General features: G+C 48.2%; 1 protein-coding gene across 1 annotated transcript; it reads left to right on the plus strand.

The window, feature by feature from the left end:
* Positions 1–870: 870 nt before the first annotated feature.
* Positions 871–25,955, plus strand: PRSS8 (serine protease 8). The gene is made up of 6 exons (XM_040356016.1): positions 871–1,418; positions 16,704–16,727; positions 18,384–18,528; positions 19,861–20,132; positions 22,455–22,624; positions 24,659–25,955. The coding sequence occupies exons 1-6, from the start codon at positions 1,379–1,381 to the stop codon at positions 24,986–24,988; spliced, it is 981 nt and encodes a 326-aa protein (XP_040211950.1). The 5' UTR covers positions 871–1,378; the 3' UTR covers positions 24,989–25,955.

Here is a 25,955-nt window from a genome sequence, read left to right on the forward strand (position 1 = left end):
TGGTGAGAACCCCTCATAATGGGCACAGCAGGTGTACAGACCCGGGAACTCAGCACAGGGATGGTGGGAACCCCTCATAATGGGCACAGCGGGTGTACAGACCCGGGAACTCAGCACAGGGATGGTGGGAACCCCTCATAATGGGCACAGCGGGTGTACAGACCCGGGAACTCAGCACAGGGATGGTGGGAACCCCTCATAATGGGGCACAGCAGGTGTACAGACCCGGGAACTCAGCACAGGGATGGTGTGAACCCCTCATAATGGGCACAGCGGGTGTACAGACCCGGGAACTCAGCACAGGGATGGTGGGAACCCCTCATAATGGGGCACAGCAGGTGTACAGACCCGGGAACTCAGCACAGGGATGGTGTGAACCCCTCATAATGGGCACAGCGGGTGTACAGACCCGGAAACTCAGCACAGAGATGGTGGGAACCCCTCATAATGGGCACAGCATCTAACAAAAAACAAAAAGCTTGGTTTCAGGTGACGTGTTTCTATAAAAACTTCCTCCGATACCAGATAAAGGTCCATTTCCCTTCTGATATGTCCGGTATTGTATTGTATTGTATTGTATTGTATTGTCTGATTTGAACAAATACGACAAACATTTAACAATCCCAAAAAAGCAATCAGATAGAAAAGTTTCATATTTGCTTCCACAATTTGCACTTGCTATCTAACACGTAACAAGCCCACTCCCCCACAGAGCTGACAATCTGTAACTTGGGCGCTATGGGAACAATGGGAATGCTGAGGTGCATGTTGGTAAACAGTGGAGCTCCCAGCGAAGGAGGAGAAGGACGAGGAGGAGGAGAAGAAGGAGGACGGGGAGGCGGGGAATGTTCAGGAACAGGTTAGGTTGGCTTCTCAGGTGAAACCACTTACATCCACCTGTTCACATTCCTGAAACTGCTGAGTTGGGTGACACTGACCCCATCCATCTCCGCCTGTATCCTGAGAAAGAACTCCTCACCTGGAGGAGATACATACCCGACCCCCCCTCTGGGCAAGACACCTACCTGACCCCCCCCCTGGGCAAGACATCTACCTGACCCCCCCTGGGCAAGACATCTACCTGACCCCCCCCTGGGCAAGACATCTACCTGACCCCCCCTGGGCAAGACATCTACCTGATCCCCCCCCCCTGGGCAAGACATCTACCTGACCCTCCCCTGGACAGGACATCTACCTAGCTGCCCAAGACCTCTGGACTAGACATCCACCTGTCCCCCAGACATCTTCTGGCCTACCTGTCCCCCAGTATTTACTTCTCTGTGCCTTTCTCACACCTGGATCTTTTCTGATACTCTTCCCTGAACCCCCACCGGTTGCCTGGACCCTCATAAGACGAGGGGGGGTCTAAATTTCAGCGATGGGAACGTTTCTACGCCAATTTCTCGTCCTCCTGGCAGGTAAGTGCTGCTGATACTTTTGGAATGACTTCGGTGCAATTGAAGTGACCAGATGGAGTTTTATGCAAAATTTCCATTTAGTTTAGTTGGCTTTTTGATTATTCATCGATTGCACTTGACTTTTTTCCCGATGGATCTGTTGGGAGAGCAGAGTCGGGTTGATTTGGGCGTGTGTAGACGTGACGATGGCCTCTTAGAGAGACGCCAGCTGCTGTGTACTGAAGTATGAAATGACCGACGTATACAGATGTGTGTAGAAAAGATATCATCAAAATCGATGAAAGGAAAAACGCACGTCCACCATACACTTCACAATGCAATCTGACCGTACAAACTGTGGTGGCCGTACACACATCAATAAATCGATTTTCTTTTCTGATTTGATTATTCCTATTGGAAGAGATCAATTAATTGCTGACAACCCATACGATCAATTTTGCCACACATGGGGAAGTGTATTTCGATCATACAAAGGAACCGACTGCGTCTCACTTTCCTCCATGTAATCTCCTCGAAATACATTTTGTATTCGTGAGCGATCGGTGCAAAACGATTAATAATACTCCACCCTGGCCAATCAAATCCGAGTCTAAATCGATTGGAAGGGAAGTTGTGGCTATTCGATTGGTTGCAGATTTGATCAAATTGCGCATTGATTGGGGAAAAAAAAAAAAGATCGCAGTATGTAGCCTCTGTCAGATCTACTAGAACTTTGTAACATGGGAATCCACCTGAACTATCCAATCAGGGTCACTATATACAACCAAATCTGACTGTGTCATCTTTGCACCGTCAACTTCCGATTTATCAAAAAACGTAAAACGAGGATCTAACTAATCCATCCAATCGGGCAGGACCTTACTCTACATCGTTATTGGTAGATCTAAAGGTGATTGGAGAATCAGACCGTAAGGTGTGGTGAGTTGTAGATCTGAAGATCACTACACACGTTACAGTCTGATTATACGATCGATCTACCAACAACTCTGTAGTACAAGGGTCTGCCTGATTGGATAGATTGGGTTGGTCTTCATATGACATAGATTTGGTAAGCCTAAAATTGAGACTGAGATTGGGGACCCTACCGAGACTGCAGGGCCGGGTTGTATGGGGACCCTACCGAGACTGCAGGGCCGGGTTGTATGGGGACCCTACCGAGACTGCGGGGCCGGGTTGTACGGGGACCCTACCGAGACTGCGGGGCCGGGTTGTACGGGGACCCTACCGAGACTGCGGGGCCGGGTTGTACGGGGACCCTACCGAGACTGCGGGGCCGGGTTGTACGGGGACCCTACCGAGACTGCGGGGCCGGGTTGTACGGGAACCTTACCGAGACTGCAGGGCCGGGTTGTGCGGTGACCCTACAGAGACGGCCGGGTTGTACGGGGACCTTACCGAGACTGCGGGGCCGGGTTGTACGGTGACCCTACAGAGACTGCCGGGTTGTGCGGTGACCCTACGGAGACTGCCGGGCCGGGTCGTGCGGTGACCCTACCGAGACTGTCGGGCCGGGTTGTGCGGTGACCCTACCGAGACTGCCGGGTTGTGCGGTGACCCTACCGAGACTGCCGGGCCGGGTCGTACGGTGACCCTACCGAGACTGCCGGGCCGGGTCGTACGGTGACCCTACCGAGACTGCCGGGCCGTACGGTGACCCTACCGAGACTGCCGGGCCGGGTCGTACGGTGACCCTACCGAGACTGCCGGGATGTACGGTGACCCTACCGAGACGGCCGGGTTTTACGGTGACCCTACCGAGACTGCGGGGCCGGGTTGTACGCTGACCCTACCGAGACTGCTGGGCCGGGTCGTACGGTGACCCTACCGAGACTGCCGGGCCGGGATGTACGGTGACCTTAAAGTAAGGTGACCAGATTTTTTTAATGAAATCCGGGGACATATTTTTTCTTTAATAGTAATGGCAACAATCAGCGACTCTCTGCCCGTCGCTGCCCGCCTCACAGCCTTTCAAGTCTTACTCTCCGGGCCCCGGCTACTACTGGATGGGGAGCGGAGGAAGATCACTCCGCCAGGGAAGGCAAGGAGATAGGCAGGTGGCTGGCCGGGACTTAAGCCTAGGCAGAAGAACATGCGAGTGGAGCTGGATGGGCATGCGCCCGAAACTGAAGAAATATTCCCTCCGATTCGACCAGCACATGATCATCAGAAGGGGGCGCAGATAATGGGAAAAATGCACCCCCCCTATGCTAGTAGGCACGGTGGAGCGGAGGGTGTAATTCTATTTTTTTTTATTTTAATTCTGCACTGACGGTCTTTGAAATTGCCCCTGCCCCCTATTAAATCCAATCTGGGGACAAAACCAGCGACAGACTTGGTCCGGGGACAGTGTCCTCAATCAGGGGACTGTCCCCTGAAACCGGGGATGTCTGGTCACCCTACCTTAAAGCAGAGTTTACAATCAAATTTGTAAATGTGTGGTGTGCATAAAGCTGGCCATATTGTACAATCTCCTTTAGATTTACCAACGGTTGTGTAACAGGATCTAAACAATACAGTATATTCAGCCTGCATCAAATCGGGGAGGCCCTTTCACTACATAGTTGATGCTAAATCTAAAGGAGATTGTATAGTGTATGACAGGCCATGCGTGTTTTAGGTTTCTCTTGTTCATTGAAAGAAATTACTCAATTTCCCCCATCCATGATGACTGGAGAAATCTCCCCCTTCCTACTATTGTATTCAGATACAATCATTGTTTGGGCCAACAATTTTCCTCCGATTTTTAGATCTGACTTTTATTTAGCCAACAGGGCCGATGGCCACCAATGTAAGGGGGGGGGCCCATTCCTCCCGCTGGCCACCAATGTAAGGGGGGCCCCCATTCCTCCCGCTGGCCACCAATGTAAGGGGGGCCCCCATTCCTCCCGCTGGCCACCAATGTAAGGGGGGGCCCCATTCCTCCCGCTGGCCACCAATGTAAGGGGGGGCCCAATTTTTCCCGCTGGCCACCAATGTAAGGGGTGCCCCCATTCCTCCCGCTGGCCACCAATGTAAGGGGGCCCCCATTCCTCCCGCTGGCCACCAATGTAAGGGGGCCCCCATTCCTCCCGCTGGCCACCAATGTAAGGGGAGCCCCCATTCCTCCCGCTGGCCACCAATGTAAGGGGGGCCCCCATTCCTCCCGCTGGCCACCCATGTAAGGGGGGCCCCATTCTTTCCGCTGGCCACCAATGTAAGGGGGCCCCTTTCCGGCCACCAATGTAAGGGGGGCTCCATTCCTCTCGCTGGCCACCAATGTAAGGGGGGGCCCCATTCCTCCCGCTGGCCACCAATGTAAGGGGGGGCCCCATTCCTCCCGCTGGCCACCAATGTAAGGGGTGCCCCCATTCCTCCCGCTGGCCACCAATGTAAGGGGTGCCCCCATTCCTCCCGCTGGCCACCAATGTAAGGGGTGCCCCCATTCCTCCCGCTGGCCACCAATGTAAGGGGGGCCCCATTCCTCCCACTAGCCACCAATGTAAGGGGGGCCTAATTCCTCCACAGCTCAAATGTGGCCAGATTGCTGCTGATCCAATTCATGTATGGGCAGTTCTGACCTCCACAGAGATATGGGGTGATCCACCCAATAACGGTTGTACATCCAAAATATTTCAGACAATCAATGTTTCATTATACCAGAAAGATCAATATCTGGAGCAAATCCGGTCCTGTCTATTATAGATCCCAGGCTGTCTGATCCTGTCCTCGTGATAGGATAAGGTCAGATCCATCAATAATAATTTCCGTCTTGTTGACTCTGACGTGTTGTGTAATAACAGCGATTACAGATTAGCCGAGGTGGAATGTGAGGACTGACTCAAGTGTAACGTAAGGTGCGCACCCGGATCTGACCAGTTGTACGTTCAGCAGGAAATTTGAACTGGTTGTTGTGTTCTGATTGGTCAGACAGTCTATGTGGAACCAACAATGGCTTTGAAAATGGTACCCAAGCCTTTCTCAACCAGGGTTCCTTGTGGAAGGAGCAATTTCTGCTTCTCTCTTGCTGGCCACCAATGTAGGGAGGCCCCATTCCTCCTGCTGGCCCCCGCTGTAAGTGGGGGGCCCACTCGTCCCGCTGGCCACCACTGTAAGGGGCCAATTCCTCCCGCTGGCCACCAATGCAAGGCAGGCCCATTCGTCCCGCTGTCCACCAATGCAAGGCGGGCCCATTCGTCCTGCTGGCCACCACTGTAAGGGGCCTATTGAGCCATTGTACGTTCAGCAGGAAATTTGAACTGGTTGTTGTGTTCTGATTGGTCAGACAGTCTATGTGGAACCAGCAATGGCTTTGAAAATGGTACACGGCATCCTTTCTCAACCAGGGTTCCTCCAGAGGTTGCTTGGGGTTCCTTTGGAAGGAGAAATTTCTGCTTCTCTAGCTGGCCACCAATGTAAGGGGGGGGCCCCATTCGTCCCGCTGGCCACCAATGTAAGGGGGGGGGCCCATTCGTCCCGCTGGCCACCAACGTAAGGGGGGCCCCATTCGTCCCACTGCCCACCAAGCATGAATCACTTTTCAGAAGAGCGGTAGTTCCTGCCACACATGTGCCCGGGCCCTGAATTGTCACCAGAATAGACCTTCCTGTTGTGGTGACAACTCTACAAATGTACATTTCCCATCACTTCCTGTCCCAGTGACAAAGGTTGTCTCATAGAAATATAAAAAAAAGACGTTGGCATCGGAAAACACTTTCTGGTTGGTCAATGGTGGTGATGGAAGTGGAGAAGGTCGTATTTGGACGTGGCATCCCCGGTTCCAGCATGTGAACTCTCCGGCCCGCACGTGAGCTGGCAGCCTTCTGGGGTGTGTCAGTGCCCAGGAGCTGCGTCTTTGGCACGCTGCCTCCATCTACATGGCACCATACCTGGAAAATGTCAGGCGGAACTCTGCCAGGAAACAGTCGGCATTGCTAATGTAACCTAATTAGTTGTATGATGTATAATATATACAGATAATGGCATGATATGCAGATGGGAGTGTTGCAATACCGGGGGGGGGGGGGGGCTAACACTGGGTTACACATTGAGATTCTTCTCACTTTCTCTTCAGGATCCAATTTGCTGCATCACTATATGGAGAGGTACACCGCCAGCAACCGGCTATACCATAGTAGTTGTATTGAGAGGGAAACCCAGGAGGTCATTCCATTATATTCTGTATTTATTCTGTGCTGTAAATGGCATACTCCTGACCACTCCGCACAGCGTGTAGTGTAGAGTGGTCAGGAGTATGCCATTTACAGCACAGAATAAATGTGCAGTACATTACACACTCCAGACTTTGCCCAATTATGCTACGAAGTACACATATTTCAGACTGTGGCGTGTATTACATTCAGTACAGTGCCTTGAAAAAGTATTCATACCCCTCTTGAAATTTTCCACATTTTGTCATGTTACAACCAAAAACGTAAATGTATTTTATTGGGATTTTATGTGATAGACCAACACAAAGTGTCACATAATTGTGAAGTGGAAGAAAAATTATAAATGGTTTTTACAAATAAATTTGTGAAAAGTGTGGGGGGGGGGGCATTTGTATTCAGCCCCCCTTTTACTCCGATACCCTAAACTACAATCTAGGGAAACCATTTGCCTTCAGAAGTCACCTATTTAGTAAATAGAGCCCACCTGTGTGTGTCATTTTAATCTCAGTATAAATATAGCTAGCTGTTCTGTGAAGCCCTTGGAGGTTTATTAGAGAACCTTAGTGAACAAACAGAATCATGGAGGGCAAGGAACACACCAGACAGGTCAGGGATAAAGTTATGGAGAAGTATAAAGCAGGATTAGGTTATATATATAAAAAAAAAATCTCCCAAGCTTTGAAGATCTCACTGAGCTCTGTTCAATCCATCATCGGAAAATGGAAAGAGTATGGCACAACTGCAAACCTACCAAGACATGGCCGTCCACCTAAACTGGCCGGGCAAGGAGAGCGTTCATCAGAGAAGCAGCCAAGAGGCCCATGGTAACTCTGGAGGAGCTGCACAGCTCAGGGGGGAGAATATGTCCACAGGACAACTATTAGTGGTCTCTCCACAAATCTGCCCTTTATGGAAGAGTGACAAGAAGAAAGACATTGGAGAAAGAAAGACATAATAAACTCCTGTTTGCAGTTTGTGAATCCATGTGGGGGAGGGGACACAGCAAACATGTGGAAGAAGGTGCACTGGTCACATGACACCAAGATTGAACTTTTTGCAAGGAAAACTAACACTACACATCACCCTGAACACACCATCCCCACCGTGAAACATGGTGGTGGCAGCATCATGTGGTGGGGATGCTTTTCTTCAGCAGGGACAGGGAAGCTGATCAGCGTTGATGGAAAGATGGATGAAGCCAAATACAGGGCATTGATCTATCACATAAAATACATTTACTTTTTTGGTTGTAACATGACAACATGTGGAACATTTCAAGGGGTGTGAATACTTATTTTAAGACACTGTGTATTACATCTTGCGTAGAACATTACACCCTCCAGGCCACGCCCCATTCTATATGCAGAAAATCTTTCCTGCAGATCCTTCCTCCAACACTTTCACTATGGGTCACACTTCCCTATGACCGTCCTACAGAGCTGCACCCCCAACACGCTCATTACGCCCCTCATTCAGTTCAATGAAAAGCCTAACTACAAAAAGTGTTCCCAGCTCTGCCCAGAACTGGAGGCCAAGTGGCTGCAATCCCCTGTAAAGTTCAGAAGTATATTGAGGGAACTCTTGTGTTAGAAATTCTCACGTCGGAGACTGGCTGAGGTTTAATGATCTGCCCCTCCCCCGGGCTGTTTACACATCTCTGTATACCTGGAACAAACAGATCGGAGATAAGACTGTGTACAGAACCCGACTGCTGTAATCACTAATTATTACTATTCTTCTCTCTTGTTTGACCTCTTCCTGCAGGGCACATCACACTTTCTCACGCCGCCTTTAGTCTCCTTTTTAACCAATGAGAGGGCTGGCATGAAGGGGTTCAAAGTCTAATAAAGGTCTTTGTTCACAATAAGACACACATAAAAAAATTAAAAAATAAATTAAATCAACGCGTTTCAGGGGTACTACAAATACACCTCCCTTCCTCAGGGCTCGAAATATTCTGTGTGCCCAGAATGTGCCGTCCCTTCTGGAAATTTCCAGATCATTCAAGTAGAACTAGGGGGAAAAACGTCGTCTTCTTCTTCTTTTTTTTTTTTTTATTCTTTTTTATTTTGAATAGTAGGAAAGAGGAAACTGTCAGTATTTTTATTAAATCTGTGTCCCATTGGGGAGATTTTCTTTTACTTCCTGTCCCATATCCAAACAGGAAATCCCTGGCTGTCTCTGGGGTCAGCAGAGATAAGAAACCAAGAGATCTGTGTTTAAAAATCGTCACACATTTGCCATTGTTAGGCACACCCCTAGAGGTTAACCCAGTGGCGGTGCGTCCATAGTGGGTGCAGGAGCGCCCCCCCCCTGCATTGCATGAATCTATTGTCGCCGGCACCGCTGCCGCCCACTATTCAGATGGCCGCCCCCCCTAGTGAGCACCGGCCATCTGAATAACGGCAGCTGGCTGGCTATGGAAGTGTCTGTGCCAGCAGCTCTGATAGGCTTCCCGATTGCAGCCTGTTGGCTGTAATCGGCTTCCAAATAGTTAACCAGGGGACGCACAGGGTGTGCGTTCCCTGGTTAACACTGACACTCGTCTCAGCCAATCAGGTTCACAGGGTCTGGTTACTGGTAACCTGATTGGCTGAAGCGACATCGAGGGCGGGAGAAGACGTCGAGGGAGCGTGGAGGGAGGATGGCTGCCCCGAGAAAGGTAAGTGCTGGGCGGGAGGGCAATCTGGCGGCATTTTACGGGACAAACTGGCGGTTTTTGAGGGGGCAAACTGGCGGCAGTTGATGGGCACAGTGGTTGCATTTGATAGGCACTGGTTGCGTTTGAGCACCAGCCGCCACTGGGTTAACCCCTTCCTAGCCAGTGTCATTACAGTGACAGTATTGTCACGGATCACTGTATTAGTGTAAATCCTTCCAGAGCTCGAGTGGTTAAACCACACCCAGTATTGCATTACTTGTTTTAATCTTAATGACTGTAGAATGTACCATTGCCTAATGTTTTTTGGTTTATTGAAAATAAATAAACTTTGTTAAATAATAACAAAAAAACACCCATTCTGCACCATTTAGCCACGCCCATTTTCACAGTGGTGCATGATGCATTCTACATTCCAAGGTGTCCCTCATTCTTAAAGGGGTTTTTCACCTTTTTTTTAAGTTTATTAAAAGTCAGCAGCTACAAAAAGTGTAGCTGCTGGCTTTTAATAAACTGACACTTACCTGCTCCAGCGACGTGACGGCCGGGGGTCCGCTCCTCGCCCCCCCCCTCGCCGGCCGGTGTCTTCATTCTTAGTGTGGGCACCCGGCAGTGACAGCTTTCGGCTTCACGGCCGGGCACCCACTGCGCATGCGCGAGCGGTGCGGCGCCGTCCGATTGGACAGGCGCTCGCCTACAGGGAGGGGCTGTGAAAAGGCGATTAAGCTCATCGCCTTTCCAGCCCCTCGGCGGAAGGAGGAAGTGGGACAGGATGTTCCCTTCTCCTGAAGCCCCCACTCCCCCCCAAAAAAATGACATGCCAAATGTGGCATCTAAGGGGGCGAGGAGTGGGTTAAGAGGAAGTTCCATTTTTAGGTGGAACTCCTCTTTAAGTTACGAAGTTGGCCTGTATGGTGGTTGTGCCATTTTGAGTCCTCCCTGATTACACACAATACTTCAAGCCCTGAAGAAGGGGAGGACTTTTGTTCCCTGTGAGGTGTTGGCTTAATAAACGCCATTATTAAGGCCCCTTTCACACTTGTGGAGTCCACTAGCGGATCCACCCGCTCAGCAGGGGATCTTACCGCTGATACCCGGTGAGCAGGCGGGTGACAGGTCTGTGTCCGCTTCGCTGATGAAGAGCAGACACGGACACACCCCTCCTGTTCTCTATTGGCTGTCGGATGAAAACATACCGCTCCATCCAATCTGGGAATCCACATCCGTCTGTTTTTATCAGACAGAATCCGATCGGATGTTGGTAGGTGTCCACTGACATCTGCCGCTCCATAGGGGGCAATGGATGGTCCGATCAGTGAAAAACTGACAGGCGGACCCGATCGGTCCATCAGTGTAAAAGTGTTCTTATGCCCCGTACATACGATTGGATTTTCCGATCGTGTGTAGCCCCATTAGAGTTTTTTCATCGGAAATTCCAATGAATTCCATCGGACTTTCGATATAGAACATGTTCTATATTTTTTCCGATGGAATTCCGATGTGGTTTGGCCGGGTAAAAGCCTGATCGTGTGTACACAGCATAAGACTTTGGACTTTTTTTTTTTTGGTCTGTCGTTCCCATTGGACTTTTTACATGTGGATTCCACACGTTGGGCTCCCTAGTGGTGGGTATCCTGTTAGTGCAAAGAGCAGCCTCACTATCACATACCTGTATGAGGAGCCCAAGACTACAAGGGTGGCATATTGAATAATTCCCATCCAAGCACCCCTGGAAGTTGGGACAGGGCCTACAGGGGCAATGGAAGGGCACAAGTGCCAAGGTAAGGAGGCAAAGACTGGGACATAGGAGTATTGGTATTGGATGGGCTGGAGTCAACGCTGTATCTTGGCAAAGGCCGGCACTTTGCAGGGGGGTGGAAATGGGGGGGGGCAGCCTCTCCCCGGCTCCCTGCATTAGGAGTCCCCGCCGGCTTGCACTGTACTTTTAGTATAGTGCCAGTATAATGGGGTGTACTGGGCCAGGGGGCAGGAGGCAAATCGGTCTGGCACCCCCCATAAAGTGGCTACACCGCTGCCGGTATTATAATACCGGCTGCTGGGCCTGTGACTGGCCTTGCATTCGGACAAACCAGCGGCCGCACTTACTAGAATTGGCAGCCGCCAGTTGTATTAAGTGTGGCACTGGCAGCAGGTCTCAACAGCCCAAAGCTCTGCCTACCCTCCTCCGTGGCATCCTTGGGAGGCAGTTACGATATGTAATGCAACTTCCTCCCAGGGCTCTCCTGTGTCAATTGTGCGAAGAAGAGAGAAGGGAAGCCCTCGGGTATGGCAGCAGAGGGTCCTTCCTTTTTTTTTTTTTTTGCTTTGCATTCTTACTGCCAACTCTGAGTAGGGCATTTAGGTGTTTCCTTCCTACTTAGTGACTTTGAAGAGATATATTAAGTGATTCCGGGATTACTTCCTTGTGACTCATACGATGAGCACTAATAAATCCTACCTGTTGTCCTGGGATTGATGGGGTTAAGTCTTGAGAGCTCCGGTGTTGGCGTAATGAAAATACCGGGCTTCTGGATGAGAAGAAAAGCTGGAACTTTTTATTTATTTTTTTTGCAACCTGCTGATTTGTCTTTAGGGTTTTCTCTATAGGAACATCTTTATACCAGTTATTCCTGTTTTTTATTTAGCAAAGTGAATTGTAATTAAACATACACAGGTTACAGATCTTTCAGTCTGTGTGTTGACACGTTTCGGCCTGATTGAGTCCAAATTCTTTGACTGTGAAACTGGTTTGTGAATGTCACATGACCACCATCAAATGGAACATTATTTGGGCAGGTCCCCATCCCCCGGTGTTCCTCCTGGGTTAAGTGGCACCAAGAGCCAAGAACGGAAATTGGATGAGAGAAAATTCTGGACAGCCGCACTCCAAAAATTAGCCTTTATTTGTAGAAATTTGTATCAAAAATACATGCCACAGCAGAACACAGGACAGAAGAGCTGACGCGTTTCACACTATCAAACAGTGCTTACTCATAGATTAGCCAAGAGCAGTACCTGTGTGGTCAGATCAGCATTATATGTCCGATAATCCGCAAATATGGGTTTAGCCCAACCCTATCTGCTGGCCCACTGTGATGTCATTTATGGGTATTTTAGCAGGTGAATATGAGCAACTCCACCACTGGAAGTGCCTTTGTTATCACTTAGCACTGGCATTTATTCTGACGTCAGTTTGAGATTTTTCAGTGACCATTCAGAATTCATTGATGAACACTTGACCTCCTTCTGACCTGCATTTACCTGTGCTCCATGCAGATTTCCTGTGCTCCATGCAGATTTCCTGTGCTCCATGCAGATTTCCTGTGCTTCATGCAGATTTCCTGTGCTCCATGCAGATTTTATATTCCAATTGACTTGCAGAGATATGGAAAACCTACTTGAAGCGAGCAAAAGCCTCTCAACACAGGAGCTTGGGGTCCATTCACACCAGTCGTTGCATTGGTGGAGCCTAAAGAGGAAAGGGTGTGGTTTAAAGATGACAGGGGTGTGGCCTTTTTATTTTTTTACAAAAAAAAATGATATACATACATACATTTATTTTTATTTTTTTTCCAATAGGTCATGTTTTCAGGATTTCCATTATTTTGCACAGGTGATTTGATCGGTTTCACTGCCAATAATTACCACAGCTGCACCATCTGAAGGAAATCCTGAAAACATGACCTGTTGGGGCCTCTTGAGTAAGGATGAGCTCCGGCGTGTTCGCATAGAACACGTGCAGAGCCCGCCAGGAAGTCGGCACCCGCGCTGCGCTAATCACAGCCAGGCAGACATTTCCCGATCTCTGCAGCCGAGCATCGGACAATGTCTTCCTGGCGCGGGTGCCGACTTCCTGGCGGGCTCTGCACGTGTTCTATGCGAACACGCCGGAGCTCATCCTTACTCTTGAGGAGTTCAGAAAAAAATTCCCTAGAGATTAAAATGGCGGTTGGTGCAATATTTTATGTCATACTGTATTTGCGCAGCGGCCTTTTTAACCATCTAACCTCCGGACCACTTGGCTGGCCAAAGACCAGGCCACTTTTTGCAATTCGGCACTGCGTCGCTTTAACTGACAATTGCAAACAAACAAACAAAATTTGTGTCCTTCTCCCCCCCCCCCCCCCCCCAAATAGAGTTTTCTTTTGGTGGTATTTGATCACCCCTGCGGGGTTTTTTTTATTTTTTTTTTATCGTGACTGCGACATTATGGCCGACGCATCGGACACTTTTGACACCATTTTGGGACCATTCACATTTTATACAGAGATCAGTGCTATAAAAATGCATTGATTACTGTAAAAATTACACTGGCAGTGAAGGGGTTAACCTGGTGTAAAGCGCTGCGCAAACTGTTGGCGCTATATAAATCCTGTATTATTATTATTATTATTATAATAATAATAATAATAATAATATTTTATATATATATATATATATATATATATATATATATATATATATATATATAACAAACAAGCTGAAATGCGAGTTGTTGGTGGCCCTGTTGCCTCTTCTCATCCGATTTTATTTATTTTATTTTTTTTATTTATTTATTATTTTTTTGGGGCTAAACTTGAGATATCTTGTCGTTTTTATGGCCGGTTTAGCTCTTTTATACTTTCGTAGATGTTTGAGTAACTTTTACTTTAACATAGATCAGAATATTTACCGGATCCCATCCATGTATTCCCTCCACAGTAATTCAAAGTGCCCAACACCGCAGGGTTTATAAACGGCTGCAATAAAAAAATCTTTACCAAGCTGGGCGTGATTTCTCATAACTCGTTTACAGTGTTTGTTCTTCTTTTAAATGTCACTTTGGTCTGGTGAGGAGAGTTATGAGGCCAAATCCATTAAGGGAGATCTATAAAAATGTAATAAATAAGCTTGTATGGTTATAATATAATATATTATGTCTGAGCTCGAGGGACTGTCCCTGATGTGGAGCAATGTCCCTCTGTCCCTCATTCCTCCTCATTTGTCCCTCATTTTGGTCTGATCTATATAGATGTATATAAAATGCACTTTTTATCTTTCAAAGTGTTTTCCAGCGCTAAACCTTTCTTCTGATCTCTAAATTGCTGCATTTGTAAATTCCAAAAGCCAATATAAAGGAATAGTCGTGGTAAAAAAAAAGCATTTGTGGGTTTAACCAATCCTTCTTTTTTTTTTTTTTACAATTCTCCTTTAAGGGGGCGTGGCAAGGGGTGTGTCCTATGCCTGCATACTTTTTGCTGATAGGTGTCCCTCGTTCCCATCTCAAAAAGTTGAGAGGTATGTCTGAGTATTCAGATTCCTGCATGAGACCAATTGACAGGTTCTCTTAACCACTTGGCGCCCGCGCTATGGCCGAATGACGGCTACAGCCAGTGGCGTCACTAGGGTTGGTGTCACCCGGTGCGGTAAACATGGTGTCACCCCCCCCCCCTCTGTCTAGGCTGCCCAGCACCAAGCAGGCAGCGCACGGGCACGGGGCGCACCCCAAACCAGCCCCTGTAAATGATAGTATAGGGCAGTATAGTGGCAGGTTAGGGTAGTATAGAGTGGTATAGTGGCAGGTTGGTGTAGTGGGGTGGTATAGGACAGGTTAAGGTGGTATAGGGCATGTTGGGGTGATATAGGGTAGTTTGGGGTGGTATAGGGCAAGTTAGGGTTGCATAGGGCAGGTTGGGGTGGTATAGGGCAAGTTAGGATGGTACAGGGCAGGCTGGGGTGGTATAGTGAAGTTAGGGTGGCATAGGGCAAGTTGGGATGGCATGGGAAAGGTTGGGGTGGTACAGGGCAAGTTAGGGTGGCATTGGGCAGGTTGGGGTGGCATAGGGCAAGTTATGGTGGCATAGGGCAGATTGGGGTGGCACAGGGCAAGTTTGGGGTGGCACAGGGCAGGCTGTGGTGGCACAGGGCTGTTTGGGGTGGTACAGGGCAGGCTGGGGTGGTATAGGGCTGTTTGGGGTGGTACAGGGCAGGCTGGGCATGTCAGCTATAAAAAAAAAACGGGATGGCGGACCCCAAATGTCAGGAGGAAGTCAATAGACGTCCTCCCCTTCGCTGGCCCCTGCAGGGCGCGTGCTGTGATCCCCCGAGTCACTGAGACCCGGGTGATCACAGATCCGATTTAAAGGGCTGGTCCCCGGCCCCTTACCACGTGATCAGCTGTCAGCCAATGACAGTTGATCACGTGATGTAAACAAAAGCCGGTAATTGTTCGGCTATTTTTCTCCTCACACTGAGAGAAAAAAAGCCGATCACCGACTCATGTGTAAGGGACATCGGTTCCGAGGAGGAAGGAGGCAATTCTGCCTTCTCTGCAAAGTTAGTACCCCCTGCCAGTGCCACCTGCAATGCCCACCAGTGGTGCCAATCAGTGCCACCTATCGGTGCCCATTGATGCCAGCTATCAAGGTCACCTATCAATGCCATCTATTAGTGACACTTCTTAGTGTCACCTCTCAGTGCCCACCAGTGCCGCCTTATCAGTGCAGCCTCATCAGCGTACATCAATGAAGGAGAAAAATTCCCCTTTTGCAAATTTTAAAACAAATATATAATTTTTTTTTAAATTCTGTATTTTTTTTTTTAATCAAAAATAAAAACCGCAGAGGGGATCAAATACCACCAAAAGAAAGCTCTATTTGTAGGAAAAAATATATAAAATTTTCATATGGGTAGTGGTACAGTGTTGTATGATCGCGCAATTGACATTCAAAGTGCGTCAGTGCTGCAAGCTGAAAATTGGTCTGGGCAGGAGGGGGGTTTAAGTGCCCGGTAAGCAAGTGGTTAAAGGGACTGTGTGTGTGTGTGTGTGTGTGTGTATAATATGCGCGCGCGCGTGCGTGTGTGTGTGTATAATATGCATGTGTGTGTGTATAATATGCATATGTGTGTGTGTGTGTGTGTATAATATGCATGTGTGTGTATAATATGCATGTGTGTGTGTGTGTGTGTGTGTGTGTGTGTATAATATATGTGTGTGTGTGTGTGTATAATATGCGTGTGTGTGTGTGTGTGCCCCAGGGGAATCCTTGATCCCTCAAAGGTAGTAGTGGCAATACTCTCATAAAATCACACCAATGGGAATCGCATAATGGCCTATTTTTGGCAGCAGCTATTGCCTTTTTACACAGCAACTTTTGGCTGTCATTTTGACAGCGGGGAATTGCCAGAAAGTGAGGGGGGAGGGAATTTCAGAGGGAGCAGAAGCATAGGACATGCGGCACACTTTGATATTTTTTTTTTTATTTGATTTCGATTTTTTTTTTTCTAATTGTTTTTGATTATTAGAATTGTTTTGTGTGTGTGTGTGTGTGTGTGTGTGTGTGTGTGTGTGTGTGTGTGTGTGTAATTCATCCAGTGTGTCCAACTGGTTTATGACCGGTGAGGGAGAATCGGTCGCATGAGACGACTTGTAATAAACCTGATTGCATGGACACGTGCTTGTGACTAATCTGTATTCTTTTCTTTTCTTTTTTTTTACAGCTCTGAATTTTGCTTCTTCTCAAGGTAAGAACTCCACTACTATTTGTGACATCAGACTGTGGGTGACTTTTACCTTTATTTTTAATTATTTATTTTAAGTCTTCTCCTCTGAAGGTGTTAAATTGACAGTCCCCCCAACCCAATTTTTTGCGCCATAAACAAAAAAAGAGCAACAATTTAAAAAAATATATATATTTTTTTTGCTATAATAAATATCCCCCAAAAATATATAAAAATAAAAAATAATTTCTTCATCAAACAAAAAAAAATAATATTGATTGGTTTGCACAAAACTTATAGCGTCTACAAAATAGGGGATAGTTTTATGTCTTTTTTTTTTTTATAATTTTTTTGTTATTGGTAATGGCGGTGATCTTTTATCGTGACTGTGACATTATGGCGCCCTTTTGACGCTATTTTAGGACCATTGACATTTTATACAGCGATCAGTGCTATAAAAATGCACCGATTACTGTGTAACTTACACTGGCAGGGAATGGGGTTAACACTAGGGGGCGCTGAAGTGGTTAAGTGTTTCTTAGGGAGTGATTCTAACTGTGGGGGGGACTTTTCTTTCTTTATTTATTATTATTATTGTTTTTAGGTAGGATAAAAAAAAAGCAAAATACACACTATTGTTTCTGGCCTGTATTACGGGTACATATAATAACTAACATACACATATATGGTATAGCTGCAATTGTCAGGAGCAGGAGAATTTATTTTGGGTTGTTTTTTGGTGGAAGGCTATGGTAGTTGCAAGTAAAATACAGCTACCTTTTTAAAAGTATTTATTTATTTTTTTTCTTACTATTTTGGGCCAGTTTTCCTTTGATAATCTAACCAAATCAAGGGAGATCCATAATAACGTACCACCAAATGAAAGCTCAAATTGTCCTGGGGAAACAAAAAAAACACAGTATAATCCACCTCGATGCACAAAGTAGTTGTGGTAATATGTACGTATGTACGGTTTCACTAACGCATGTCAAAGTTGCAAAATTGTGCTTGGGCATTAACCACTTGCCTTTAGCCGTATTGTGAAAATGACGGCGTGCCTAATCTCCTTCCGTTCTGGGACAACGTCATATCGCGACGCCCCAGAACCGTCGCTCTGGCGGCGTGCAGTGCGGCGGCCGCTTCGTGTTCCTAGGACACGGCGCGACCTCGGTAAACAGCCGATGACGCTGCTCTTTACCCTTGTGATGGGCTGTGTCGGCCGGTCACATGTAGACAAGGAAGTGCCGTTTATCAGCTCTCCTCGGGCTCACACTGACAGAGTGTGAGGAGAGCCAATCAGCGGCGTCTCCTCACAAGCGAGACCTCAACAGGTAATTGGTGCACTGATTACAGCACCAGCAGTGTCCATCAGTGAGACCAATCGGTGCCCACCAGTGCCGCCCATCAGTTTCCCACCAGTGCCGCCTATTAGGGCTCATCAGTGCCACCCATCAGTGCAACATATTAGTTCTGCCTCATCAGTGCCCATCAGTGAGGCCTATCGGTGCTTGCAATTTGACAAACTAAGAATCATTTTTTTTGGGAAGGGGGGGTTAACCTTGATGTCAGGTCTGAGCCTCTGAACTGCTATGCATGGTACTGTCTTCCCCTAAGCATCCTTCTGTTCTTTGGGGGTGGATGACATTTTGGTACTAATGGGTTCTCTCTCTCTTTCTACAGTTCAGGACCGCATTGTTGGAGGAACTGATGGAAATATCGCTAATTATAACTGGCAAGTGAATGTGAGGTACATGGGCGCCCCGGCATGTGGAGGCTCCATAATCTCGGCTCAGTGGATTTTAACGGCGTGCCATTGTTTCCCTACGTAAGTATCCCTTGTGCCCCCACATCTCATGAGTCCACACATTCCTTTGACTGCTTTTCTGCTGTAATAAAAAAATTATATGTATTAAAAAAATATAAATTAGACACCCCTGAGAAAAGAGTCAGGAAGAATTATCCTCAGTGGCAGCACAGAGTAGCGCAGCGCTCCCTCCCCGGATGACGCGTGGGCGTCTTGCGGTACAGGGTCATAGGAAGCCCGGGCAGGTGTGATCTAGTGCCCCCCCCAAGTGGCGGCTCTGAGATAGCCTGAGCTAACAGCAAGTGAGTTGAGTGGATCTGGATGTCATCAAACTCAGAAGACTGGCGCATGGGTGTCCGCAAGTAGGGGCGGGGGGCAAGTGCCCCCCCCCTGGAATCAGGAATCGGCAAGGTGTCCGCACAGGTGTTGCCCAGCTCTGCATTATACAACAGAGGAGGAGGCAGGTTATCCATAGCAGCTCAATGCACCCTGTACATGGCGCACGCCTGGAACTTGCACCCTGTACATGGCGCACGCCTAGAACGTGCACCCTGTACAGGGCGCACGCCTGGAACGTGCACCCTGTACATGGCGCACACCTGAAACGTGCACCCTGTGCATGGCGCACGACTGGAACGTGCACCCTGTACATGGCGCACACCTGGAACGTGCACCCTGTACATGGCATATGCCTGGAACGTGTACCCTGTAAATGGCGCACACCTGGAACGTGCACCCTGTACATGACGCACGCCTGGAACGTGCACCCTGTACATGGCGCACGCCTGGAACGTGCACCCTGTACAGGGCGCACGCCTGGAACGTGCGCCCTGTACATGGAACGTGCACCCTGTACATGGCGCACATCTGGAACGTGCACCCTGTACATGGCGCACGCCTGGAATAAAGTCTGCTGTTTCCCCTTTGAAAATAATTACTTGCGTGTCACGGCTAAGCCCCCCTCCCCCTTCATGACATTGACAAAAGGAGCATGGGTGACCTTAAAATGATGCCCCCCCCCCGAAAAAACTTCTGCAGATGCCCATGGACTGGCGCCATCTTGTGGAGGTGAAGGTGTACTGTAGAGAGGGGTATGACACCACAGGGAGTAATAAAAGCAAATTCTCACCACAGGAGCAAGTTAAAAGTAATTCCGGGACATGGCCTAGAGGGGATGAGGGAGGATTTGGGGGTACATTTGGGAAATGCACGGACTGGGCCATTAAGTCTTGGGTAGACAGGCCTCTTCCATCAGCTAAAAGTCCATAAAGCCTCTCCAATGGCCACGAAAGCAGGGGTGAAGTTGCTGGATATCAAAGATGTTAATTTGTGCTTGCCCTTTTTATTCGGCAGCGAGCACGCCATTTCAGATTATGATGTCATCGCTGGAACCACCAACCTGGATCCAACAGATGCCGACACCCAGACTCTGATGATCGAAGCCGTGTACAAGAACCCATTGTACAACGAAGACGCCTATTCCGGAGACATCGCCGTGGTCAAACTTAAACGCCCGCTGTCCTTGACAAGCCGCGTGGGCACCATCAGCTTATTGGCCGCCGGCGTCCAGGTCCCGGCCGGACTGATTTGTTATGTCACCGGATGGGGCAACACCCAACAAGGAGGTAAGGGGAGGGGCATAGGTCACATGTTTGTAGGGGAAGCTGCAGGAGAATCGCGTGAAGATTTTTTGAAACTTTTTGTTTACAAGTTTAAATCTGAATTTTTTTTTTTTTTTTGCTAGAAATTTTTTAGAACCCCCCCAAACATCATACATTTTATTAGCAGATACCCTAGGAAATAATACGGCGATCGTTACAATTATTTTTTTTTATGTCATATTTGTGCAGCAGTTTTGTGAACTTGTATGACTTTAAAAAAAAAAAAAAAACACAAGGGCCCAGATTCTGAAAGGACTTCCGACGGCGCAACGCCATGTACGCCGTCGTATCTATGCGACTGATTCTTAGAATCAGTTACGCATAGATAAGCATTAGATCCGACAGGCGTAAGGCTCTTACGCCGTCGGATCTTAAATGCATTTTTTTTTTGGCCGCTAGGTGTCGCCTCCGTCGTTTTCCCCGTCAAGTATGCAAATTAGCTAGATACGCGAATTCCCGAACGTACGTGCGGCCGACGCAGTGAAGTTACGACGTTTACGTTAGGTTTCAGCGGCGTAAAGTTGCTCCTGCTATATGAGGGGCAACCAATGTTAAGTATGGCCGTCGTTCCCGCGTCGAAATTAAAAAATTTACGTCGTTTGCGTAAGTCGTCCGTGAATAGGGCTGGACGCCATTTACGTTCACGCCGAAACCAATGACGTCCTTGCGACGTCATTTAGCGCAATGCACCCTGGGATATTCTTCGGACAGCGCATGCGCATTAGGTTCGGCGCGGGAAGGAGCCTAATTTAAATGCTATACGCCCCCTACCCGCCTAATTTGAATTAGGCGGGCTTGCGCCAGGGGGATTTACGCTACGCCGCCGCAACTTTACAGGCAAGTGCTTTGTGAATCTTGCACTTGCCCGTAAAACTTGCGGCGGCGTAACGTAAATGAGATACGTTACGCCGCCGCAGAGATCTACGAGAATCTGCCCCAATGTATACCCCAATTGTTTTGTAAAATGTGAAAGATGTTGCGTAAATAGATAAATAATAGATGGCTAACAAAATTGCACAGGCCCCTTGTAATAGAAATAAGGATGACAGATTCTCTCTATGGAGAAATATGGTGTCAAAAACACCTCAAATCTCTTTACCCTAAAAGAAAAAGATGGGGGGGAAAAAAAATGATAGTTTTTGCTTTTATAAAAAAAAATTTTGTTTACTTCCACCCTGGACTGGAAGTGACGTCATGATGTCGCTTTGACCCTCCAAGGCCATAGGGGCGCGTGTGAGCCCCCTGCTCGCTCCTGGTGCCCGGCGGTGATCGCGCCCGCCGGGCACCCGCGATCGCTCGTGACAGAGCGAGGACCGGGAGCTGTGTGTGTAAACACACAGCTCCCGGTTCTTTTGGGGGAAAAATGACTGATCGTCTGTTCATACAATGTATGAACAGCGATCTGTCATTGCCCCTAGTCAGTCCCACCAGTTAGAACACATCCAGGGAACATAATTAACCCCTTCTTCGCCCCCTAGTGTTAACCCCTTCCCTGCCAGTGACATTTATACAGTAATCCGTGCATTTTTATAGCACTGATCGCTATAAAAATGCCAATGGTCCCAAAAATGTGTCAAAAGTGTTCGATGTGTCCGCCATAATGTCGCAGTGTCGATAAAAAAAAAAATAATCGCAGATCACTGTCATTACTAGTAAAAATAAATATTAATACAAAAACCATAAATCTATCCCCCATAGTTTGTAGACGCTATAACTTTTGCGCAAACCAATCAAAAAACTTATTGCGTTTTTTTTTTTTTTTTTTTTATCAAAAATATGTAGAAGAATACATATCGGCCTAAACTAAGGGAAAAAAACTTTTTTTTTTAGAGATTTTTTTGGGTGGATATTTATTATAGCAAAAAAAATTGCATTTTTTTTTCAAAATTGTCGCTCTATTTTTGTTTATTGCTCAAAAAAATAAAAACCGCAGAGGTGATCAAATACCACCAAAAGAAATCTCTATTTGTGTGGGGGGGGGGGGGGGATAGGATGTCAATTTTGTTTGGGAGCCATGTCCTGCTGCGAGATAAGTGGAGGGGGGTTATGGTAACATAAGTCTCAGTTTCTTTCTTTCTTTCCCTCCCGAACAAAGTCAAGACTTCACTCCTGCTGCGAGTTGCTATAGGGGGGGGGGGGGGGTCAGATGGCCCTGATGGCGGCCCTGCCTATTCTACAGTACATATTAACAGTGGGGGAGGGGGGCACAGTTTGGATCCTTGCCTTGGGAGCTGGACGAGGAGAAGCACATTGACTTACCTGTTATGATGTTCTGTGTCTTTGCAGTTTCTCTCCCTAACCCCAAGACCATGCAAGTGGGCCGAGTGCAAGTCGTCAGTTCCAGGACCTGCCAATGTCTGCACAGCATTGACCTAGGCCCAAAGGAACCCGTGACAACCATCCAATCAGACATGCTGTGTGCGGGGTACAAGGAGGGCACTACAGATGCCTGCCAGGTATGTGCGAGATCCCCGAGGATAAACATCTCTGTTAGTTATTCTCTGGATGACTTTGTAAAAATGTAAGGGGGAGAGATATGGAGAGAGGGAGAGATATGGAGAGAGGGAGAGATATGGAGAGAGGGAGAGATATGGAGAGAGGGAGAGATATGGAGAGAGGGAGAGATATGGAGAGAGGGAGAGGGGAGAGATATGGAGAGGGGAGAGATATGGAGAGGGGAGAGATATGGAGAGGGGAGAAATATGGAGAGGGGAGAGATATGGAGAGGGGAGAGATATGGAGAGGGGAGAGATATGGAGAGGGGAGAGATATGGAGAGGGGAGAGATATGGAGAGGGGAGAGATATGGAGAGGGGAGAGATATGGAGAGGGGGAGAGATATGGAGAGCTATGGAGAGGGAGAGCTATGGAGAGCTATGGAGAGGGAGAGCTATGGATATGGAGAGGGAGAGCTATGGATATGGAGAGGGAGAGCTATGGATATGGAGAGGGAGAGCTATGGAGATGGAGAGCTATGGATATGGAGAGGGAGAGCTATGGATATGGAGAGGGAGAGCTATGGAGAGGGAGAGCTATGGAGAGGGAGAGCTATGGAGAGGGAGAGCTATGGAGAGGGAGAGCTATGGAGAGGGAGAGGGAGAGATATGGAGAGGGAGAGATATGGAGAGGGAGAGGGAGAGCTATGGATATGGAGAGGGAGAGCTATGGATATGGAGAGGGAGAGGGAGAGCTATGGATATAGAGAGGGAGAGCTATGGAGAGGGAGAGGGAGAGCTATGGATAGGGAGAGCTATGGATAGGGAGAGGGAGAGCTATGGAGATGGAGAGGGAGAGCTATGGAGATGGAGAGGGAGAGCTATGGAGATGGAGAGGGAGAGCTATGGAGAGGGAGAGCTATGGAGAGGGAGAGCTATGGAGAGGGAGAGCTATGGAGATGGAGAGGGAGAGCTATGGAGAGGGAGAGCTATGGAGATGGAGAGGGAGAGCTATGGAGATGGAGAGCTATGGAGATGGAGAGGGAGAGCTATGGAGATGGAGAGGGAGAGCTATGGAGAGGGAGAGCTATGGAGATGGAGAGGGAGAGCTATGGAGATGGAGAGGGAGAGCTATGGAGATGGAGAGGGAGAGCTATGGAGATGGAGAGGGAGAGCTATGGAGATGGAGAGGGAGAGCTATGGAGATGGAGAGGGAGAGCTATGGAGATGGAGATGGAGAGCTATGGAGAGGGAGAGCTATGGAGAGGGAGAGCTATGGAGAGGGAGAGCTATGGAGAGGGAGAGCTATGGAGAGGGAGAGCTATGGAGAGGGAGAGCTATGGAGAGGGAGAGCTATGGAGAGGGAGAGCTATGGAGAGGGAGAGGGAGAGCTATGGAGAGGGAGAGGGAGAGGGAGAGCTATGGATATGGAGAGGGAGAGGGAGAGCTATGGATATGGAGAGGGAGAGGGAGAGCTATGGATATGGATAGGGAGAGGGAGAGCTATGGATATGGATAGGGAGAGGGAGAGCTATGGATATGGATAGGGAGAGGGAGAGCTATGGAGAGGGAGAGGGAGAGCTATGGATAGGGAGAGCTATGGATAGGGAGAGGGAGAGCTATGGATAGGGAGAGGGAGAGCTATGGATAGGGAGAGGGAGAGCTATGGAGAGGGAGAGGGAGAGCTATGGAGAGGGAGAGGGAGAGCTATGGAGATGGAGAGGGAGAGCTATGGCTATGGATATGGAGAGGGAGAGGGAGAGCTATGGCTATGGATATGGAGAGGGAGAGGGAGAGCTATGGCTATGGATATGGATATGGAGAGGGAGAGGGAGAGCTATGGCTATGGATATGGATATGGAGAGGGAGAGATATGGATATGGATATGGATATGGAGAGGGAGAGATATGGATATGGAGAGGGAGAGCTAGGGAGAGGGAGAGCTAGGGAGAGGGAGAGCTAGGGAGAGGGAGAGATATGGAGAGAGGGGGGAGAGATGTATACATTGTTGCCTATTTTTGTGATTTATAACTACGATTGTCTTTTTGTATTCCAGGGTGACTCGGGTGGACCCCTCGCTTGCAATATTGGCAGTAAATGGTACCAGGTTGGCGTGGTCAGCTGGGGAGACAAGTGCGCCGCAAAGAACCGACCCGGAGTCTATATAAAGCCCGACGCCTACATTGACTGGATTAAAGGTTATGTTAGCGATTGCAAAGTAGAGTCCATCTCCATAGACCAGGCTCCCATCCCAGACAACGAGAACGGCTGCAAGTCAGCAGATGGGAACGTTTACCCCTACCCCAACAAGGGGAGCGCTGTCCTGATCACCTTCATCACCCTCCCGCTGTACTGGCTGAGTGCCTATCTGCTGACCAACTTGTAGGCCCAGGACTGACCCCCTCCCGACCATTGCAAGATTAAATTCTACATCTCTCCGAGATCAAACTCCTCCTTGTGTCCAGTGCAGACCTCCTCCTGTATATGTACAATATCATGCAGCGTCATACTGTGCCCTTCCCACTTGGGGGCGCCAGCGCTCCTGTCTGCATTTCTCAGATGCTTCAACTCCAACTTTTTAGTAAATTCGGCAAAACTGACTTTCATTTGAAGTAAACGGAAAAATGAAATCTGTTGTTGGGAAGACGCCCGGGAACAGCTGAATAAGAGAAAGAGACTAATTATTTGGCCAGTATACTGGTTGGGACACGGATACCAGTGCTGCAGGGGAACATGGACTGACTGAAGGGGGCGCTAGTTGCACATTAGCGATTTGAGATTCTTCTTCTTCTGTGATCTTTTGGCTGTCACACAACAGCTGGCCTGAGAGGCTTCCTTTCACTAAACCCTGTTTAGTTTTGTTAAGCACCGTGTATCATATAAATTTGCCTCCCCCCCACCCACCTATCTTTAGTGCCCTTGATTTTCTCCCACCACTTCCTGTCTACATGCATGCGCGGTTGCAGCTTCCTGATGACGGTGGATTGCCCCCTGTGCAATGTGCCAGCACGGCTGCTCGTCGTCTCCACCAGGGGAACATGTAACGGGGTGACAACGCAGGAGCACAATTGCCAGGCAGTTGTCACCCCGTAACAGGAAGTGCCTGTACAAGGGTCTGTGTGTCAGGATCACCGGGAATTGTAATAAAAGCTGCAGATTTAGAGTGAAAATTATTTTTGAAATGACAGTAATGTGCTTATATGATTTTACCAATTTCTGGATTTATGTCTACTTTAATATCTTTAATTAAGTGTACAGTATATATGATGTGAAGTTCTGTTTTTACCTTTTTAAAGTTGAACGCCACAATCAGCAACTATTGTCTAAATATAAGAGTGTGTATTCTTCCTGAA

The sequence above is a fragment of the Rana temporaria genome, chromosome 6, assembly GCF_905171775.1.
Source record: "Rana temporaria chromosome 6, aRanTem1.1, whole genome shotgun sequence".
NCBI lineage: Eukaryota > Metazoa > Chordata > Amphibia > Anura > Ranidae > Rana > Rana temporaria.

Bases quoted from the DNA above. Each gene is read 5' to 3' on its own strand.
- PRSS8 (XM_040356016.1), top strand. From the start codon at position 1,379: ATGGGAACGTTTCTACGCCAATTTCTCGTCCTCCTGGCAG. The intron at 1,419-16,703 runs GTAAGTGCTGCT...TTTTTTTTACAG, and splicing joins ATTTCTCGTCCTCCTGGCAG to CTCTGAATTTTGCTTCTTCT. The intron at 22,625-24,658 runs GTATGTGCGAGA...TTTGTATTCCAG, and splicing joins GCACTACAGATGCCTGCCAG to GGTGACTCGGGTGGACCCCT.